At 39.4% G+C, this 21,527-nt stretch overlaps 1 protein-coding gene and 1 long non-coding RNA gene across 4 annotated transcripts in view; both read left to right on the top strand.

The window, feature by feature from the left end:
• Window positions 1-7,037, top strand: part of gabra3 (gamma-aminobutyric acid type A receptor subunit alpha3) — a 99,847-nt gene extending 92,810 nt beyond the window's left edge. The window contains exons 10-11 of one of the 2 annotated variants that reach the window (XM_084374205.1): window positions 1,356-1,394; window positions 1,538-7,037. In XM_084374205.1, the coding sequence (XP_084230331.1) occupies window positions 1,356-1,394; window positions 1,538-1,858 (360 nt within the window). In that variant the 3' untranslated portion in view covers window positions 1,859-7,037. The remainder of the gene's footprint in view (window positions 1-1,355; window positions 1,395-1,537) is intronic. The other variant, XM_084374206.1, reaches the window with a different exon arrangement.
• Window positions 7,038-10,540: 3,503 nt separating this feature from the next.
• On the top strand, window positions 10,541-21,176 carry LOC311269514. Of its 2 annotated transcripts, none has more exons than XR_014624100.1 (4): window positions 10,541-10,746; window positions 12,200-12,307; window positions 12,915-13,041; window positions 21,098-21,176. It is a non-coding gene; the product is annotated as an uncharacterized lncRNA (long non-coding RNA). The 2 variants fall into 2 exon arrangements; XR_014624101.1 differs by lacking the exon at window positions 21,098-21,176 and adding an exon at window positions 14,962-16,362.
• Window positions 21,177-21,527: the final 351 nt, after the last annotated feature.

The raw sequence follows: 21,527 nt of genomic DNA, 5'->3' as shown, positions 1-21,527 counted from the left end.
CTTATTTAAAATAAACATATCACTTACAGCAGCTTTAATGTCTTATAATCAAAACAATAAAGCTGTTTATGATGCTATTATTTCCCGTCATATTAACATTTAATATTGTTAAGCATCATATGAGGACCTATTACCTATGAACTAATGCTTATTACAAGCACATTTATATAAAGCGTTACCGCTGCTGCTATAACCATTTCACTGCTTGTCACATTTTGCATTAAAGAGATGCTTCCCTGTGTGCAGTAGTAGCATACTGGTCTAGTTCAGACCCTGAACAAACATATAACCCACATCTCATCACCTGTCTCCATTTTAGAGTGTGTGTGAATATTGGGGATAAGAACCAAACTAATCATTTGGTGAGGAGCTGTGTGCAGAAAGAGATCCACCATGAAGCATTCTGGAGGAGGGGAAAGAGGGGACATTAGTTATGCTAATTAAAAAAGATGGAGTCAAAGGAAAAGGAAGGAAAATTAAATGAAGCTGAAAAAGTAGAGCAGAAATTAAATCTGGGCTCAAAGCAAAAGTGAAAACAGGGAGCACTGAAAGTGAAACACACAGTTACATGACACACAGCGCTTTAGTTTTGCTGCAGATCTTAAAGTGGCCACAGTGGGGATGAATGGTGAGATGAAAATGACCCAAGCACAGGCTCACACACTGTATGCCACACAGGAAACTAAAACTCTGCCCGGTGATCAATCTTGGTGCCCTACTTGTTCCCTCACATTTACCGTGCACACTGCACTGTACTCTTTCAGGCTGACAGGATCCTCCGGTGATGCAAGTTTAGCTTTCTGAGAGCACCAATTTAGCAAATAAAATTCTGTCTCCCTGCGCGATTTCAATATGAAAGACAGTCTAATGATTTCTCTCGAGTAGTAGGAAGAAGGCACTTTCTCCAGCCAGATTTATCACACACAGCCTTTGTCGTGTTTGTTTTATCGCAAGCTGTTTGCCTGAAGAGGCCTGGCTGCTCTCATTGATACCGTTTGTCAGACATGTTTTCAGGCACCGCTCTTTTTGCTTTTGTTTCTAATCCTGCTCTGTGCTGCTACTGCTACTGTTAGCAGTATCAGACGCCAATCCAGCCTGGTTCTGCAAGGATGCAAAATATAATTGTTTCAGTTTCTACACTCTTGATTTTGCCAGACGCATCATTTTGTCATGAATTTTTATCATGACCTTTTTTCTGCATTCCAGATTTGTATAATGCAGATTGGAATTGACAGTATTAATAGTGTAAAATGTTCAAAAATACTTCCAGCTAGATACTGATGAATAGAGTATGTTAAGTTGGGTAATTTTAATATAATTGGTAAACTTTTTTTCTTTTCTACTTTTCTTTTCAGGAACCGTTTCAGGCTAACATGGCCAGGATTAAAGATCTGGTTAGGCTTTTGTTTTGTTCTTGTGTGTGTCGTGTCTCGTGGTGTTGCTTCTATTTCCTCTTTATGAGTTCAAATGGAAGTATTGTTGAGTCTGGTGCTTCGCTCCTGACAACCTTTTACTTTACTGCCTTCTTTCTTTTCAGAGAAGAGAATCTGCGACTTTGTCCAAGAAGGCAAACAACACCTTCAACATTGTCGGAACCACCTACGCCATCAACGTAGCTAAAGACCAAGGTTTAACGACCATTTCCAAGAGTGCCAGCGGACCGTCAACCAAACACCCCTATCTCCATAAAATGGACGACCCTTACACGGAGGCCAAGAAGTCCTACAACCGTGTCAGCAAAGTGGACAAGATATCGCGCATCATTTTCCCAGTTCTGTTCTTCATCTTCAACTTGGGCTACTGGGCCACATATGTCAACAGAAAGCCCGCTATCATGAAGGCAAACAACCTAAACTGAATTTGACTAAATGTAAGGCTTGATCTGTGTGATTTTGGAGGGGTAGACAAGTTTGCAGGAGGCCAAGTCCATTACATCTTATTGTGTGTGTGTGTGTGTGTGTGTGTGTGTGTGTGTGTGTGTGTGTGTGCGAGCGCGTTTCGTGTGCTTTTTCTTGAGAGTTTGATATTTTGCACGTCTGTATAGATGGAAGGCAAATTTTAACACATAGTAGATTCACATATAATAGAGGACCTTGGAGGGAGCACATTCTCACATCAGACCGTGTTTGTGTAGCGTTTCTTTTCTCCCCCCACACACTTAGCTCTGGCCCTGTTCCCTGTTGTGAGTAACCCCGTGTTCCTTTGCTGTATCTTGATTGCTTGCTGTTTTGTAGAGTAGTCAAAATGTGTTTTCACTATGTTTTGACATGTTTGCGCTTTGCTTATAATAAGTTAGAGCGAGCATGCCTTTGAAGTTTTTCATTGTAGCTCATTACCGACGATAAGGTTTTGACACATCCGTCGAGTTAACCACATGCATGCACGCACGCACGCACACAGACACACAGTGATGCATCGGAAAAGCGCCAGAGGAGCCATTCGTCGTCGGTTGCTTTACTGTGCTCCGTTAGCTGGGGGCAGCCTGTATAGTTCCATAGGAACATCATTAATAATCGTCAGTGTCTGGCCTTCAGCTCGTGCTGAATCTCAACAGACCCAATGCAGTATCATCTGGAATTGCTTTCGCGTCCCGTGGGGCTGCCTGTACATTTTCTAGTCCAGTGGCTCTTATTGTTTAAACTGGCTGGGTATGTTCAATGACAGAGAAGCTATGTGCCTTGGTGAATACACACATGATAAAAGAAAAAAGGCTTTGTCACTCTCACACTTGCATTTACAGCACACATATTATGCACAAGCAGTCTGTGCGTATATTACACGCAAACTGGTGTCCACAGGCTCCGTGCACTACAGTATGTGGCTGTGCCCCACCCTCCCATGGGCATGAGCACCCAGTGTAAAATTGCCCATTAGTGTGGAAGGTTAACAGACCTCTCTGCCTGTGAAAAGATGAAGCGAAGAGATTAAAGGATCCAGCGTAGTCCACAACAATTATCATGTGCATTTATGTTTTGGCTCATGAGCCAAGCAGTCGAAACAAATTACCACCATTACCTCAGACTGAAGTCTAATTCTGAACCACACTTTATTATTCATTTACCATGGAAATGCAAATAACACTTTATACATTCAATCCTACCAGACATTTTTATTGATTTAAGTATTTCTTTGTTTCCTCTGCATTGGTCACTGTAGCTATTTTTTGGCTCCGTTATGATTTTTCTGCATTTCTGCCACGTCATGAACCAGATTTTGATTCATGTACTTTTGCCCTTTTATAATAGATTGTGTAAAGTATATTGGTGTTGATTTGATTGTCTACATATGCTGTACTGTTTTTGTGATTGAAGTAGACAACAAAGGCCAATATGTCACAGTCATACAGTACTTCAAAACAAAATGTCGGAGACACTGTCATCACTGGAGACTGTTATACTGCAGAATGCTGCCAGATCAATAAGAAGACTGCCTGATTTATCCAACACTTTACACTTTTGACCAAACTGATGGTCAAACTGATCAGCGAAGTTGCAGAATCGTCTCCAGCTGATGTGATTGTCTCAATCTTTCGTTTTCTGTTTGTTAAAGTGACATCTGTATTTTTGTTATGTGGGAATTTAGTACGTGTTTATACAGATGGTTTTTTTGCCGGATGCACTCTGGATATTTTGCTTAAGTATAGACTCGGATGGCCACTGTACTCTAGACCCTAACACGCAGTGGATTTCTTCAAACTGTATCTTCAGTGGTAAGCATAGGAGAAAAATGTGTTGTGGCCTCTTTAAAAGGTGTGTTAATAACACAGAACATGTATAATGTATCAGTCATAGGTTAATGCATGACAATCTGTACACGTGTCTGTCTGCAACCTCCAATAATGGTGTTTGTCACACTGAAATAGGGCTTAGTATCAATGTTTCTGTAGTTCATCCCAGTTACTCATCAATTACCTGCTCATATCCTCAGCAACATCTGCATAAACGCACTTAAAATCCAATTATTTGTGCATATTGATGTGATGCTAATAATTTACGGCTGGCACAGACTTCTGAAAGTGTTTTTACCCTCATTTGGTAGCACACAGATTTTAGGTTTAAATTCAGTGTACTAACACACACACCAAGCTGGCTCTACAGCAATCTCAGTTAGAAATAATAAAATACAAAATGAGGATAAAGGGTAGGGAGGTGTATGACTACACAAACCACGATTTCATATTCAGGTCACATTTTGACTTGTAATTGCAGGTTCAGCTTAGATACAACAAAATGAAGGATAATACTTTATTTATTTTTTTAATTATTCTTGAAAAACTGAACAAAAGCAAATGAACAGATAGACTAGATATGTATTTATTTTTCATTTCAATATGATTAAAATGCCGTGGTGGGTTGTATCATTCTCACCAGCTCCACTCTTGCCGTGTTTTCAAATTATTCGACAGAATCTTTTAACCATAACAATCAATGAAAACATATATTAAATATCTTCCTCTCACATGCATGCAGACCAGAGAGTCTTTAGAGGACATACTGTTCACTTCAGCCTGAATGAAGATCTCCTGGTAAACCATTTTCATATTCAAACAACACGCACTCTATAAACTCAAACAATGACTAGACTGTCATGATAAATCATGCCACTAAACTCTGGAGGAGGTTTGTGAGGAACTCATTAAATTTTTATAGTCACATCAAATTACACATCAGGTGAATGTGTCCCTGTTTGTTAGCAATTTTTAATACTTCCTCATATTTTTCTACACCTTAGGAAAACAGCAATCAGTCATTGCAATTCTGGCACAGTGTCTCTTTTCCAGACGTGATTTTGATCATTTTGTCTCAGACAAACTGATTCATGATGCACATCAGCTGAGGGCGTATCCAGCCTGCTGGCTGCTGCTAATTCAGGATCTGGTGACACAGAGCACTCATGTTTATGCATGATTCCTCTGAGTAATGTGATCGAGGTACTGTAGGTAAGTAGTTATGAGAGGAAGCAGCCGCTGAATATTTGAACTGCCTTTGTGAAATAACTTGCCTCGGAGACAGTCGTCCTCTCAATGACACAACCTCCTCTGTCATAAATATCACCAATATGCTCACTCGCCTCTAGCCAGCTGATATGAACACTATCTTGTATAACGTGGTGACCAAAGATGCATTCACATGGCAACTTCATGTGTGCTAGGACTGAAAATATCAAAAACATGTGAAATGGTTTACCAGGAGATTTTTCTTAAGAGTTTAGTCTATTTTATTTGTTTCTTTACTCATAAATGTATGTTTATACATACTAGTGCAGTACCCATTCAAAATGTACCATTTTGGAACAGGCCAATTGAGCATGAAACATCTCGAGAGCTGCTCATCTAAACGACTTCACACCTCTAAATGCAAAAATAGGATTCAACTTAAAAACATAGCAGTGGCTCTCGAGAAGCCTTTTTAGTGGCCAATGAAGGGGAGGGTGAGACGAGAAGTATTCAGGTGATTGCAATCTGTAACCTCACCTCTAGATGCCACTAAATCCCACACCCAGAACCTTTATAGCAAACATGAGATAATCAACTGGCTGTAATTGCGACCAGCTAGCTATTTGGGACGAGGCTATTTCCCGGAACAAAAGCGTTCATTCCGAATGTTATATCGCTGATGCTTGAAATGATTAGGTTAAGCGAAACATCTCTGGTCTCTCTGTCTTCATCTGTTCTTGAATGTACTGTAGTGAGCGATGGACAGCACGTCATTTTGCGGTGTAACAATTAATAGGGGTCCCCTCTCAATACACTACACAGTGTGAACTTCTACCACTAATAAATATGTCCTGTAGATCTCAAGAGCTTGCACTCGACACTGCAGTTCCTTGGGTCCTCGGCAATACACCTGACAAGTGTGAAGTTTCTAAACTTTTTCTGATCACAACATGCAGGATTACCTTTTTTCATTCACGTATCTTGTGATATGAGATCGTGTATCTGTGTGTTGCAAAAAAAGGGGAAAAACACTTCCAGAGCCACAGAACCACAAACTCTGCACTCTGCAGCAGAATCTACAGGCAGACTGATGGCCACAGCAAACAAATCATGCAATAGTACAAAAATGAGAGATGGTTAATCAACTTTAACTGTGAAAGAAGAAATTGTAATAAAACAGTGTGTTTGAAGATGTTAGCATGAAGCATGTACAACTGGCATCTTATGTCCAGAGTTTGTGGTAAGTCAGGAATGTACTGAACATCTTTGTTCCTGAGGGGTTCTGATAAACGGTACTCTGCTGTATTGTTGCCATTTAGGTTCGGTTAGGATTGTGTGATTCATGTGGTAAATATTTCCCTCACAGGACCAGAGTTAACGTCAGCAGAAACATGTCATCCTATAAGATATAGTATATTAAGAGTATATTACCATAGGAATATATTTATGCTATTCAATCAGTACAGCATTAAATATTATATGTTTTATACGACATAACCTCTGCAGCATTGATGCAAATCTCTTGATGGGTAGAAAGCCGTAGACAAATAGATAAACTGAACTAATTATTATAAACTAAATGGCAACAATTCTAATTGCTCAGAATAGTGTTACCAAGTTGTGAATTTGTAGATATTGTGGAATCAATCCAATAGTTTTTGTGAATATTGATATGTCACGTCATTTATTTTTACATCTGATAAGTACCACTGTCTTACATGGAGCTCTGTAACACTACGTGTTATGGTATTTTAAAGACCTACAGTAGAGATAATACTCATCGAGCTACTTTACAAGATTCAGTACCTTGTGTGCACTTTTCAAACCTAACTGTGAATTAGCAGCTGTCTGCAAGCAGAGTTGTACACACTGTGTTCTCTCTCCAGCAATTTCACTGCATGTCCCTACGCATTGGGAGATCAAACACTTCCTCCACAAAGACAGCTCCGGGAACATGGTGGACTTTGTGTTTTTGTAGGGAAGTTGCTCTCTACAGTATATGCTCAGTGACTGGACTCTGTATGTTGCCCTCTCTCGTTCATGTTCTTACTGTATGAGATGTAGTGAATGGAAATGGGGATTAAAAGGACGTTGTATTTTGTCTTGGAGTTATTAAGCCACTCTTGGTCACACTCAAGACTCAAAGGTCTAAATATTTCAACTCGGTGGACTCATCTGATGTTCCCTCAGAGGCTCATTTGAAAAGTGTTTTTGTCTGATTCTTTGAGTGCACGCAAGCCGTTTAGTTTGTGGTGTTTACACTGATTTGTTAGGGATGAAATCTGGCAGTACAGTGTGAGGACACCCGACAGGGAACAGAACATTCAAATGAAAGCACAGCCAATTAAAATGTCTCGTTATATTTCTGTCAAGTTTGGCAACACATGCAACTCATAATATCAAGGAGTATTGTACATCACACGTTTATCCCAAAGGTATTTTAGGGATCAGGATTTAAGAAATGGAGTTCTCCTTTAAAATCTGCTGGTATTCAGAGACTAGGCAGTGAATTCATGCCCTCCAATCTGAAAGCTTCAGGTAGAAACACTTAATAAAAGCTGGTATGGTTAGTCAAAGAGTGATACTTTGCTTTTGCACAGCCGAACATGTAAACATGTTTTCAGGCAGTGATGGTGAACTTTGACCAGAAGGTGCTGCAACAGTTCATCCATTTGACTAGCAAGTCAAAATCCTAGCAAGCAAATCCTCAAAGCCCCTCTCTCTGTGAGAAAACTGCCAGAAATTCCCAACAAGCTTTGCTTTTTGTAGTATCAATAATATCTACAATATCACCATCTAATACCAGGATTTCCAAACTGCAGTGGAATAGATACATAGGGAGTCTAAAAATGAAATGTACTGAAGTCTGGAACAAAGCAGAGGTGTTACAATGTGAAAATTACTGAGCGTCTTCAATAAACAAGGCTTTGAAGGTTACTGTAGCCGTCTGGCTGCAGTCCAGTCCTGACTGCCCTGTAGGTGCCTTCAACTGCACAGGAATGCTATTATGTCTGAAGCTAAAATGCCTCATTTTTCTCAGCACGCCGGGGAAAATATGCTCTCTAAAGCTCCCCACTTGGACATATAAGGTTGTTTGCTTGCTTATGCTTGCTATGATAAATGAAACAATCCATTACACATTTACAGGCTGTTGTTTGTACCAGCTCTTGCACCATATAGTTTTGTTTTTGTGAGCTGCACTACTGTTGTGCTGTTGAAGGCCATCTTCTACTGGGATAATGGCTCTGTTTGAATAACATCGAGGACAGAAATAAATGAATGAATTACTGACATAAGTCTTCAATACAAATCATTGAATTATAAAAAGAAATGAGATTCGAACATATTCATAACGTGAAGTGCGATACCAGAAATCGCTATCAATGTATAATGTCTGAGCAAAAGTGGAAAAACCTGGTAAAAAACAATGTTTTTTAAGCAGCAGGCTGCCTTCACAGGATGTCTGCCTTCATTTGCAGCAAAATGCCAAGTTATATAAGTCATTATGCATGTGCAAGTGTACTGCAATTGTTTAAGTGTACAAACTGTACAGACTGATTACCACAGTTATCACACCAAGTCCAGAGACAGCAACACTTAACATCCAAATAGGACTAATGTGCTCCTCTCTGTGACGGGAAGTCAGTATTGTGAAGACAATAATTTATATTTTCTGCACTGACCCTCTCATTGATGTGCAAAACAGGATGAGAAGGAAGAAAAAAGCTGATATCTGATCTCTAGTGACTTATGAGGGTGCGGTGGGCCAATCCTGCCAGACATAAAAGATGCTCCCCCCTTTGTTTATTAACCTCTGTTAACCGTTGTTTTAAAAGTGTCCACCTTTCTATTGCTGCGGTTTATTTGTGGGGCTGCTGACAAACTGCTTCCAACCTTTTTGTCCAGAAATTGCTCTTTCTTCACAGTGAATAAAGATTCAGTGCTTTCATGTGTCTGTTAGTGAGTGTTTGGTAACATAGACAACAAAGTTCATGAAAAAACATTCAGAGAAAACGAAAAGCTCAAAAGACGTCCACTGTTACTGTGTGGTCCAACATGAAGCAAGTCAGGGAGTCTTAAATCTCACAGACATGCAGAGAGGATGAAGAGGATGGCACGATTACACTGCAGCCAGCTGGGGGGCACTTGTAATGTAGTTCAAAGATACAGAAACGCATCTTAACATTAGCGTCAGCCAACTCACATGGAACAGATTAACACGAATGCAGAACATACAAGGTTGATACTTTGCGTGTAAGCCCTGGCAGTTGTCATTTCCTGCAAGCAAACACGCAGCATTCTGCAGAAATAAAGGAGTGACAATGCCCACGATAAAGACATGTGGGATGTGCCGATGTTAATCGGGATATGGAGCATTCTTTGGACACATTCAGAAAATGCTTCTCAATTGGAGTTTATACCACAGTTTGGGACACAAGCCCTGCTACATATACAGTACAGTCAGCTCTGTGTGCTGCCTAGCCAACAGTTTGTAAGGCCAAAAGAAAAGACCACATTTCTCGACAGGAGGAGAAACGCACCTACTTTTAATCATTAAGCAATATATGACTGTTCACAGGCTTTTGGGTACGTGCAAATACTGCAATGCTGACCTTTTTAAAAAGGTTGTTCAAGGGATGAAAGAGGGAGGCTGTGTTCTTTGATCGGCGTATGCACGGCTGCATGTAAACAGGAATCTTAGCTGAATATTCATGTTCATTAGCCACGTAAGCACGTTAATTGGAATAAGGGCAGAAAACTGAAACGTTTTGTACATGTACTCAATAATAAACTCAACCACACCACGTTCACATTAGACAACCTGATGCCAGCTGACAGGATCCACTTTGTGACGACACCACGTGGCCTTGACCCAACAGAGCAACGACAAGCAGCGCAGAAAAGAAACTACTGCTCAAGATCAGCTCATACACAGCGTCAAACAACTGTCAACTGTGCAGATAAAACTAAAGCATATTAGACTCGCAAAAAAGAAAAATGGCTCAAGGCAGGCAATTTCTACTTATGACGACCTTAAGTGTGCGGTTATGAGTTTAAGTTGGCAATAAGCGCAACAGCAGCATAAACTACAGCACTGAAGCTCAGCCCTTCAGATGTAATTATTGAAATTAGTGAAAGGAAGCCGTCACATTAACCCTAATCACTTTGAGCTGAAATATGCTTCTAATGCTGAGCTGAATATGAAGAAAATGTGGATGTGACGGCCTGCTGTGTGCCACAAAAACCTTGAGTTTGCCATGAAGCCAACATTACAAGGAAATAATTATGTGAGTGAAAGAACACTGAGCGGGACAGTAGTCACATTTACATCACAAAAGCCATAAAACCTACTGTATTAACCCTCTAAAAGAGACCTTTTTCTAGTGAGACATAGCCATGGTGTCCATAAAAGACATTCAAGCCCATTTCAGCCAATGCTTCCTACATTTAAGCACTCCTGACTCACCACAGTTTATAAATAGCATGAAAGCATCATAACGCACCTTTCACATGACAACCAAGACATAAAAGGACACAGCTAGAGCTTCGTACTAAATTAAAAGTAAATGATAGCAGCAGTATAGCAGAAATTAAACGTTAGCAGATGCCAAGTTAGAGCAAAACAACCAGGAAGCCTCGGCAGCCATTTTGGCTATATGCAACCATGCTAGCACAAGCAACACATACTTAGCATACCCAGCTTGTTGCGGTGACGCAGCAGTCCTCTGACAATTAAAAAGAGAGACATCGTTGTGAAAACTCACTGTGGTCCAGACAGCAGGACAGGTGAACCCGACATCCAGCTTCAGGTGCGTGTTTGAGGCCGACAGGTGACCAACAACAATGTAGTGAGCTCGATAAGAGAGGGAGCAGCAGGTGTTTAATCTTTTAAAGGCTCCACTCCACATATAAGGCCTTTTTTTTTTTACAGTGGACATTTGAACTTAACAGAGATGTTAAAATATCACAGATGTCGCAAATAACAACGCTGTCTTTGTCCCGTTAAGCCACGTCTAATGGCTTTACACCTTGTATTTCAATTATATATATTTTTTACATTTTTATTTCAGTGAAGTGTTTTCCTCTCTTTTTTTACTTCACTACATTTATCTGACAGTTGCGAAGCTTATAGCTTTAATGGCCATGGCTGCTTTTACTTTTTAACCCCAAGAGTACAAGTTAATTATCTCATTATCTCGGGATAAGGAGCTAATTATTTGTCTCTAAGGAGAGCAGCTGACAAGACTCACATAGTTTCACTAAAGTGAAATGTAGAATACAGAAATTTAAATTTTAATGGCGTATTTTTGAGTAATGGTTCTGATAACTGCAGAGACTGAATTTAACCAAGTACATTTGCTAAAGTACTGTACTTAAGCACTTCTAGTATCTCCATTTTCTGCTGCTTTATACTTCCACTATACATTTTGAGGGAAAATACTGTAGTTTCAACTCACTAGCAGTGTATATTTTTTTATTAATTAATTTGATCAGCAGTCTGATAATTAAAAAAAAAATGACACGGATTCTGATAATCAGAAAAATACTAAATAACGGATCCCATAATCTACCAGGCTGGTAATCATTCGACCCATTGTATACAGTATATACTGTATGTGTGTGTAAATATATGTATAATTTACTTTTACTTGTACTTTTTGTATTCTGGGAAAGTTTATTGCCAGAAAATTACTTTTGACACTTAAATAAATTTATACCAAATACTTCTAAGGCTTTAACTCAAGTACTATTCATATGAGTGTCATATTTCAACTATATTTCTACTTTTACTCAAGAATAACCTGTGGTTACTTTTTATTACAGAACTGGATAATTTTGCTTTAATAAAGATCTAACCACAAATGTTTGAGTCATATAATGTCAAATCTTAATTTAAATTCCCCATGTAAAGTCTAATTGGACTACTTCAACAGCACACCATTGCACCAACCACCCTTTAATATGACCAGAAGCATATTAGTCCAAGTCATTACAGGACACTCCAAGAATCACAGTTGCGAAAACGGTTTCCTCTCCAGGAGAACCAAATTTGATGTAAAATGCATCCAAACTATTCCAACCATGTAATTCAACATTAATACAAAATTTTATATGTAGGTCATAACTTACGGCACCACTTGCTCTCTTACCATGTCGAAAAATATGCAATTTAGGGGCAGTGACTGTGGCAAACCTGTCCTTCCTTCATGTTCTGTAAAAAATGAAATGGAAACATTTTAACATGATCTCTCTTTGGATTAGACGCTGTCATGGTGATCTGACAATGTGGACTGACATTTAATGAGTCAATCATCTTTCAACTTCTAAAAGCCTGACCTTCATTCCCACCGATGTCTCTGACAACCACATGTAAGGCTCTACTATTATCTTTAATCGTAGCCTTGTAGTGAGCAAGTGCACTGCATTGTCAAGCCTTTGGAGATGTTTGTCCTCAGTGTCATCTCTGACTGCTCGCTCCAGCCTGCTTCTTTCTGCTGCCCAGCTTCAACCATCCAATTTCTTTTCAATTAAACCATCAGGGTACATCAGGGTCCGTTTCAACAATGTAGTCTCTTCTGGGTCCAGTTTCCTCTGAGACTTGACATTATTCTTTCAGCCACTTGTCATTTAGACAAGTGAAATAACCTTTTACTAATCCAGAGAGTATCTGTAGAATACAGCGTACCTCAGAGTTTTCCAAATGATATAGTCTGTATGAAATGTGCAGTGTAATTATGAAATAATTATTGGTACTAAAAGTAACTAACCATTATCATATAGAAATGATAGAGCAATTATCCAGGGTTTACAAGTGATACCTTGCCTGAATGTTAACAGCATGTCAGTATAATAACAGTGTGAGTCATTGTCAAGTCTTGTGTGTTTTATTATGTCCTTTTCCCTGTCAACATACCCATGTGTGGGGTAAAACTAGACTATCCAGCATTGTTTACTCTCGCTTCTTCTCTCCCTCCAGGGCCCCTCCTCTTTGATGACACCTTGTAATATTAGCAATTAACTGAAGCTCGACTCAGTTCAGCGGTTTTCACTGAGCAAGATACCGCTGGCCCCCGGTGTATGCTGCTTTTCAACGATTAGTTCAGGTACTGGAACCGAACAGTCACTTTGCCTGAAGGGTTTGTTGGGGCAGGCTTTTTTAGCTTTGTTGTTAATGAGGTTGCTTCTTTTGTGTACAAGTTAAAGTAATATTTGAAATGTCTGCATTCATGTTATACATTCAAATACCTTCATTCTAGAAAATACAGAAAAAGTAATAAATGTTAATCAAATCAAATCAAATTGCCTTGTAGGTTCACTCTGTATGAGCACAAACTGTAAGTGTGCTGTGCCCTCTAGTGCCTTTATTGGTGCACAATGCGTAAATAAGTGCAAAACCTGAAAGAATTTCGAGTTTGATCTATTTAGAGGACTTTCCAGCCCTACAATGTAGTTGCCAGAGTACAATTAAATAACCACATATCTTTATGTAAAGGGACAGTTCACCCCAAAATCTGTACATATTTTTTCTCTTAGAAAAAAAACATTTGAAAAACTCAACAGCAAAAACATAATGACGCAGTTATTTAAAATAATGCAAAGAACTTCTTGTGCGCATTTTCATGTAGGAACTATTTTCTTTCTGTATCACAGAAGGAAGCGTGCATCTACTCATGGACAAGAGTCTAACTAAGCTAGCTCATTTTACAGCAACACTACTAGTGTTTACATCCTGCACTGTTACAAGTATGAGCAACTCATCCATGAGTAGATGCACGCTTGAAAAATATTTGATTTTGATTTGGTGGTGAACTGTTTTCAGATCCTGCATTCATTTTCTGGTCTTGCTTCAGTAGCACTGTGTCAGGTAAAGCGGCGTACATTTGGTAACCTTAAAGGTGCTATTTGTAAGAAAAGTTGATTTTTGAATCTTTTTCCCAACTTATCAAATAATGACACCTTGGGATGGCAGCCGACCGGTCCTTTGATTACAGAGCGTCATTATTTGAGGGGTTTGGAATGAGGCTCAAGAATCAACTTCTCTTACAAATAGCACCTTTAAAGGATAAATAAATAAATAAAAATAAAAATGAAATGAAAGTCATTATGTATTCAACCTCATGCCAATGGAGAGTCGGTTGTGTCAAGTTTCTGGAGCTTCACAGCAAAACAACATTGCAGCAATCTTCTAATCAACTGAAGTAGATGGGGACATGTTTTAAGTTACAAGAATATATATTTTAAAAACATAAAATGGCTCCATACAGCTTGTCCGGTGTAATCCAAGTATCCGCAAGCCCCGAGTTGCAAATAGATTTAAGAAGACAATATCTAGCTTGTGCACCCACTCCAGACAAGGTGTGTGCCAACACTTTTAGCTTAGCGGCTACGTTGAAGATCTCAGCTTTAAAAAAGGTGTAAATAACGTCCCGTGCCGTGGATGACCTTTATGAAGCAATTCAATTTTTTGTTTTTGTTTATTTCTTTTAAATAAGTCCCCATCTACTTATGAAAATGCTGCAACACTGTTTTGCTGTGAAGCTTCAGCAATGATTTGTGGACTGTGAAACTTCAACCGACTTTCTATCGGCATAGGGATGAGTAGATAATGACAGAATGTTCATATTTTTGGGTGAACTTATCCTTTAAAGCTTGTAACTCAAATCCAAATACAAAATGTGCAAAAAACAAACACAAATTCCTCTTCGGGCTGCCTTTATGAAGGAATCTGCTCCGTTTCAGTATCCTACATCTGCCACTAGATCTTACTAAAGAGTCACGTTTTGCTCATTGCACCTTTAATGGCGAGGGATTTTATCACATGTGGAAAATAGCCTATAAAAAAGAAACAATTGTTTGTGTTTCAATTATGAGTAGCCCCTTTTTCTCAGATGACTGTGTTTGATGGTTTGTCATTTTGCATGCCTGGGAAGACATCGCCTCATAAACGTTGATGATTTCTCAAGCATACAAGAGCAGACTGGCTGGTCCAAACATTGCGGTGAGGCTATTCATCTGCCTTTCAGTGGTGACGCTGCACTCTGCTACTGGGACAGGCACAGGCCCCGGTGGCTCCAGACTGTGGATGACTAACAAATGGGTCTGGAAATAAATAACGTTGTGACCGGGAGAAAAAGACATGAAGAAAAGTTTACTTGCATACTTTATTGAAGAGGAGATGCTGGATTCACAGTACGAGACAATCAGTTATACTGGAATCACTGTAACCTCTGCAATTACTTAGCATTTTCTCAACCAATGTATCAGATTTTGGTCATTGACTTATAACATATCCCATAGTAGCAGTATAGATGAATATGTAATTGGTTATAAATCTACCTGAATGACTCTCCAGGAGTTCAATTTCAAATTCCACCCACGATTTTCAGCTTAGGTTATGCCATCGATTAGTGAGTTAAAATGGACCATGTTGGCATGTTTCTCAAGCTGTTAGCACACTTGACAGTCGTGGTGCATTAGATTAGCCGTGGAGTGGAAAGCTCCGATGCCCCGCAGTCAGTATGGGGTATCCTCATGGTGGAAACAAGTCGACAGCTGTACTCGTCCTTGGGAAGATAACCCAGCACGAGCAGAAAAGAAAAAGGAGAGGCAGAGCAGACATTTTATAAAGGTGATGAGAGAAAATGAAATGCAGCATATTGGAGGTAATAAGAAAATGGACTGGTACTGAATTTTAATATTTCCTACCCGCTTCCTTTCCAGCTACTTCTGTGGCATATTAGAATGGCTGGAGGATTAGATAGCAATAAGATGAAGCACATTAACATATAACCTTCTTCCTTTTCCTACACTGGAGATATGTATTGGTCTTTGCCTGTCACCGTGTGGACTGTGGTGTTCTCAGCCCTGTCTGATGTAACTCATATTCTAATGTGCTTCAGTGAGCGATGCACAAATTTCAGTGTCGGTGGTGCCAACTACTTGAGTTTGGCTTTTATTGTCTGTGTGCCTAGAGTCAGCCCACATCACATCTCCTGATAGATGATACCCTGACATACTTACCCATTCAACTCCCCTCCTCAAAGTCCCCCTCCTCCTCTGTTACCTCCCCCAGGAGATGCATGGATGAGCAAGCTTATTCTCCTTGTGGGGTGTTCCCCATGCATGACTGATGTTAAGATTAATATCCTTGACTGATTCCTGCTCCGCGGTGAGGAGAGGAGTAGGCCTATCAGAGCACAGCCGCCCCCTCAGGAGTCCATTGATTTTCTCACCATTCTGACAAACATAAACCTCCTCTGCCCACAAAATACTTTATTTGTTGTCCATTTAGATGCCATCTCCTCAGGCCCAGCTGTCCACATCTGCTTTTTCAAAAATAGGTCTGTTTGTCCCACACTTCTGTTAGCTGCACGGTATTTATTGCTAATCTCATCCACTTAGCAATTAGTATGTAAATGTATGCAACATGTGAATGATGCAACTATAAAGGAATATGAATCTGCATATGTAGTTTCAAACATGTGTTTATTTATTTATGGATATTTGACTTGCAGCCTAAATAGCATCTTCTGCTGCAGCTCTAATCTTCCTGCAGTCCAGCAGTAGAAAGATTAAATCAATATTTCATAAAGTTTACAGATCAGCATTAAAGAAACCAATCAAAACAGTAGCAGGAAGCATAATGAAATAAACGGAAGCAAAATAAAACCAGACAAAATCAGCACAAACATTTTTGTTGAACAGTAATGGCTTGCATTAATTAATGTATAATGTTCCAAATGTGGTCTGGCAGCTGCAGAGCCAGCTTGGCTTCTCTCCCTCATGTATGTACAATGTGAAAATGATACTATGACAGTAAAATACTATTTGCAGTCCTTAATATTTAGAGGGTATTTAAGAGGATACTTTAAAAGGTTCTGATTTGCAATGAAGTGGTGCTTTCTCTAAATATATCCTCCAAAAAGCCTCATGTGCAATGAACGCTGAAACCCACGTAGAAAGGAAAAATGGAAACATCGCCCCCTGCTGACACTCACAACACTGTGAAACGGCTTATCCCTTTAGAAAGAGAACTGTTATGCAGTATGGTTCGAATTCAACACGAAAATTCATTTTGAAAAGATAGTATATATTTTATGTTTGGTGTTAGGTTTCATTCCAAGTCTAGCCATAAGCTTACAGTGCGCAGAGCAGCAAAGTACAGACATTACAGACGGCGCTGACAAGTGTGATACAGGATTTTGTGCATCTCTCTTCATGTGTGTTTGTGTCAGACTTAATCCTTTTTATATTTGAACAGCAGGGCTGATTCAGTTGTGACAACACATAATAATTTTTGCAGTATGGAGAGAGCTGCAAAGTCAAACCAGCTTTGAATCCTAATGCTTTTTTGGGTTGACTCAGAGCTTAAAAACTGACGTGCAGCACTGTGTGAGCCCCAAAACTGACATTTTCCTTCAGGACAATTTGTCTTAATTATGGATAATAATTAAGTTACCTACAGTCAGTGTCTCAACCCCAAACATGTTAAACAGTAGTTTCACATGCCTGTCATGTATTTGAATTTCAGTTGGAGACCTATTGTTGCACAGTGTCAGGATTTGAATAGGTCTGATGAGAAGATAAAACATGACAGCTGACAGGTTGTATTTCCATATTACAGATAAAGGCAGGCCATCTCATTGGACTAGGATTCTTTAACACTACTTCACATTAATGCCAAAGCAACTGCATTAGTTGTCTCAGATAGAAGAGTAGCTTTATAACATTTTGGTGAGGGAACCTTCATGGGGGAATATGAACATAAGGCTGTAAAGTAAGGAAGTAAAATTAAATGTACATGTCACCTTTTAATTTTAGCACAGGATATGGATACAGAAAATAAACAGCATACGTATAAAGCAATATATATATAAAAATAATTTACAGCCCTATTGCCAGCAAAATAAGTCGCTACAAATGGGTGTTGAAGTGTGGCAAGAATATTATTTGCATACTGCTGTGCAATCAAAAAAGTCCCATCAAGTGTTTCTGACATCTGGGTACAGTTACACTTGCTTTTTAGAGAATAAATATCAAAATGATGTATTCCTCTCTGGAGAAAACTGAAGCTAATGTTGAAACTGACTGGTGGGAAGAGCTGTCAGAAATACTGTATGCATACTCCACGGGAAGTTATCTTCTGCTATCTCCTGACAAACAACCCAGCCTTGAACCTATATGAACAGACAGACAGCGCTTTAAGAAGCTGTGCTGCTGCTTTCCTCCCTGCCCAGCTGTTCTTTCTCCCCAATCTTCAGCTAATTGGCCTTTTTTTCCACCAGACCTGAAGGGGCTTGTTTTTCCTGACAGTTTTTTACTTGAGGAGTTCAGTTTCTGGAGCCAGGAGGCCGGATCTCTCTTTATCGCGCAGGATCAAGTGCTGGGAGGCCAGTTGATCTTTAGCCCTCTCCCTGCTCTCTCCCCATCCTGAAACCAGGCCTGGACCTTATAGCAGACTTGTAAACTGAGTCAGAGTTTTTTTTCCCTTATGGGACTGGGAGGACATACTTTATTACCCTTTTATGAATGTGGTGTCAATTTTATTTTTTCTGGGCAGCGAGTGATGGTAAAGAGTCTGCTGATAAGACGGTCTCCGCAGAGTGCCCTTTAGCTCCTTAACAGAGGCCTCAAATAACCTCAGCAATCAGTTTGGAGTAATTCAGGTTAATATGTTAAGGTCTTACAGAATTAAATCCCTTTCATACAAATATGAGTCTTCGGAAGTGTGATTGAAGGAGGTCACTTTCGTACGGTGGCCCTGAACTGCAACAACAACAAATCACAAAACAACACAGCAATTCACAAAACAAAACGACAAATGGGACTATACAACAAGTTATAAAACACAAAAACAAAGAACAAAACATAACAGCAAATAACAAAACTTAATGGCAAACAGGACAACACAACAAGTTTCCTATTTTAAGCTGTGAATTGCACTATAGGGCCACCTTACTTTTGATTGGTCAGCTCAGGTTATGGCACTCTATGGAGACACTTGTCCATCTGTGACTTAAATAGAAGCCTGTGGTAATATGAGTCCCATGAGCCTTGAAAATTGTTTCCACTAATTAGTCATAGTCTAAATCATGTTCATAGTGTATAGAAAGCTAAAGGATCTTCTGTTTATATTGAAGTACACTAGCTTTCATGGGACTGTGATTACATTCCCGCTCATGCATGTTATTTATTTATGTATATATAAATTTTTAACTGACTGTTTTCCCCCTTGTGCACTTAACAGTACATTATGTCATTAATAAATTATCTTTTCATGTGAAACTCATCTTACTTAGGTGATAATTTTCAAGACTAGACACTGATTACACACCCAGGGCTCAGTTTCTCCACAAAACCACCAGCACAAGCAAACCAGAGCACCACTTATTCCCACATTGTGCATAGCAAAGTAGCTTTGGCCACAATTACAACATTTCAACACGGAGTCATTTGCACTCAGAATGCTGGACCTGCTTTCAAACAGGCCCCGCGCCACACATGAGTGCTACACATACCCCGACACTAATGGAATCATGTCAGCGTGTGGTTATTTCAAAAACCAAGCACTGGCCAACCAAAGCAGGCGCTGTGGGAGAAACATTTCATGCCTCTTTCACTTCTCTTCACTCACGAGCTCATGTCAGTCCGTTCCCTGCATGCTCGTGCAGGCCACTTCATCTCCCCATGTGCGTTTGTGAAAAACATTTGGCAAGTTGAAGTGAATCCCAATCTGTGTGGAGGGTGAGTACGTCACTACCCCCTACTACGATGGAAACACAATGAGCCAAATGAGCATGGAGGAAACAAGCTTACAAATGAGTTCTCTGTGGACTTTGGTGTTGGCAAGTGTCTATTTTGTAATTCACTTCAATCAAACTTTGCTGCCTCATCCTCACACATGAAGTGATTTCAAAGGAAGTATTTAGGTCACATCATAATCTAAATCATACAACCTTCCTATTACTGCAGCCCTTCAAGTTTGCCCATATAGTAGGGAAGATACATGTGATGTCCAATAGCCACGATGACAGTGGCTTTGTTGCAACAGTAATGAAAGTGTCCCACAGTTACCGGTTCTTTTATTACCTATTGCTCAGTATGTTCTCTTCTCTTGGGGTGACACCTTGCCAAGATTATCATGGTTTATCATTAACTGTAAAGTTTTTGCTGATGGCAGCACTATGAAGATTATAAAGGTTATGCCTAAATCAATTCATTTCTTTCATCTGAAACAATGAATTTGTAAGGAAATATTGAGTTTATGACAAATGTTTCATTAAATACATGGCTTTAAAGGTGTGTAGGATTGAGGGACTGAAATGGAGTATGATATTGGCAGATATGAATTACAGTTTTAATAATTATGTTTTCATTAGTGTATAATCACCTGAAACTAAGATTTGTTGTATTTTCGCTACCTTAAAATGAGCCTTTTATATCTACAGAGGGAGCAGGCCCTCTTCCATGGAGATCGCCATGTTACATCTTTCTATTGTTGCCCAGAATATACAAATCAAACACTACCTCTAGATGGCATAGGGCAGACTTTTATGCAACCACACCGCTAGTTGCCACAACATCCTACACACTGGTCCTTTAAAAAGCTTGACATTTGGCCAGATGGCAGTGCTTGAAGGAAGGCCAAACAGTGACCAGAATTCAAAGGTTTCCTGCTCATATGAGGAGAATAAATCTACACAGATAATGCAATGCCAATCCTGTCATTAGTTTTCAGGATAAATTGGCCACAGTTGAACAAACTGATGAAGACGATTCAAGCAATTCAAGTCAAGCATAATTATAGTCACATATTACAATGTATGTCTCAGAGGGCTGTACATAAAATAAAACAATAATCACATCGCATCAATGGCCGAGCCAATTAAAACTGTTTAGAAAAGTAAGATTAACTTTATTTTGTAATTTAGGGACCTTCTAAGACTCAGCTATACTTGCCATTCACGATGATCACCAAAATGCAAATTTACCATAATTAAAAGAGACAGCTCAAAAAGCATTTGAGATATCAAAGTCCTCCATTAATCCATGAAACTTTGTGCTGATAACAGAAGCCATTCTCTGAGACGCACAGATTTGTATTCGTTTTGATTTAATTGCCGCACTAAAACCTACTGGAATCTTACTGTTTCTGCACAGGACGTGTTACGTGTGAAGACGTATGGAGGTTTAGCTGTGGCCTTACCGCGTTGTGGCAACACCAGGTGATGAATAATTCTCTGGAATGTGTGTAACTGGCATAACTTCATAAACTCCATGAATGAAGGGTAGCTAAAAACAGGATTTAAATCATTATGACCTGAATTCATCTTGCTGATAACAGGTTCCAGGCAAGAACACATAATAGAACAGGAAATAATTGTTCTTATTATGAAGTTTCTCATTAATCCAGCATGTGGTGTATTTATTTATTGAGGTTTAGAATAGAAACATTGTCATAAGTGCATTCACTGGCAATTTGCTCTATTACTTAGATGAAACGTGAATTGTTGCATTTACCTATTTACATGAACGCACCATTCACAAACATCACGTGTGTTGGGTCCCGTTGTGCTCTCATATTTGCCTC

Source organism: Pagrus pagrus (genome assembly GCF_965226575.1).
Source record: "Pagrus pagrus genome assembly, chromosome: 14".
Lineage (NCBI taxonomy): Eukaryota > Metazoa > Chordata > Actinopteri > Spariformes > Sparidae > Pagrus > Pagrus pagrus.
The sequence above is the reverse complement of the archived record's forward strand: the minus strand, read 5'-3'. Positions and strand labels throughout refer to the sequence as shown.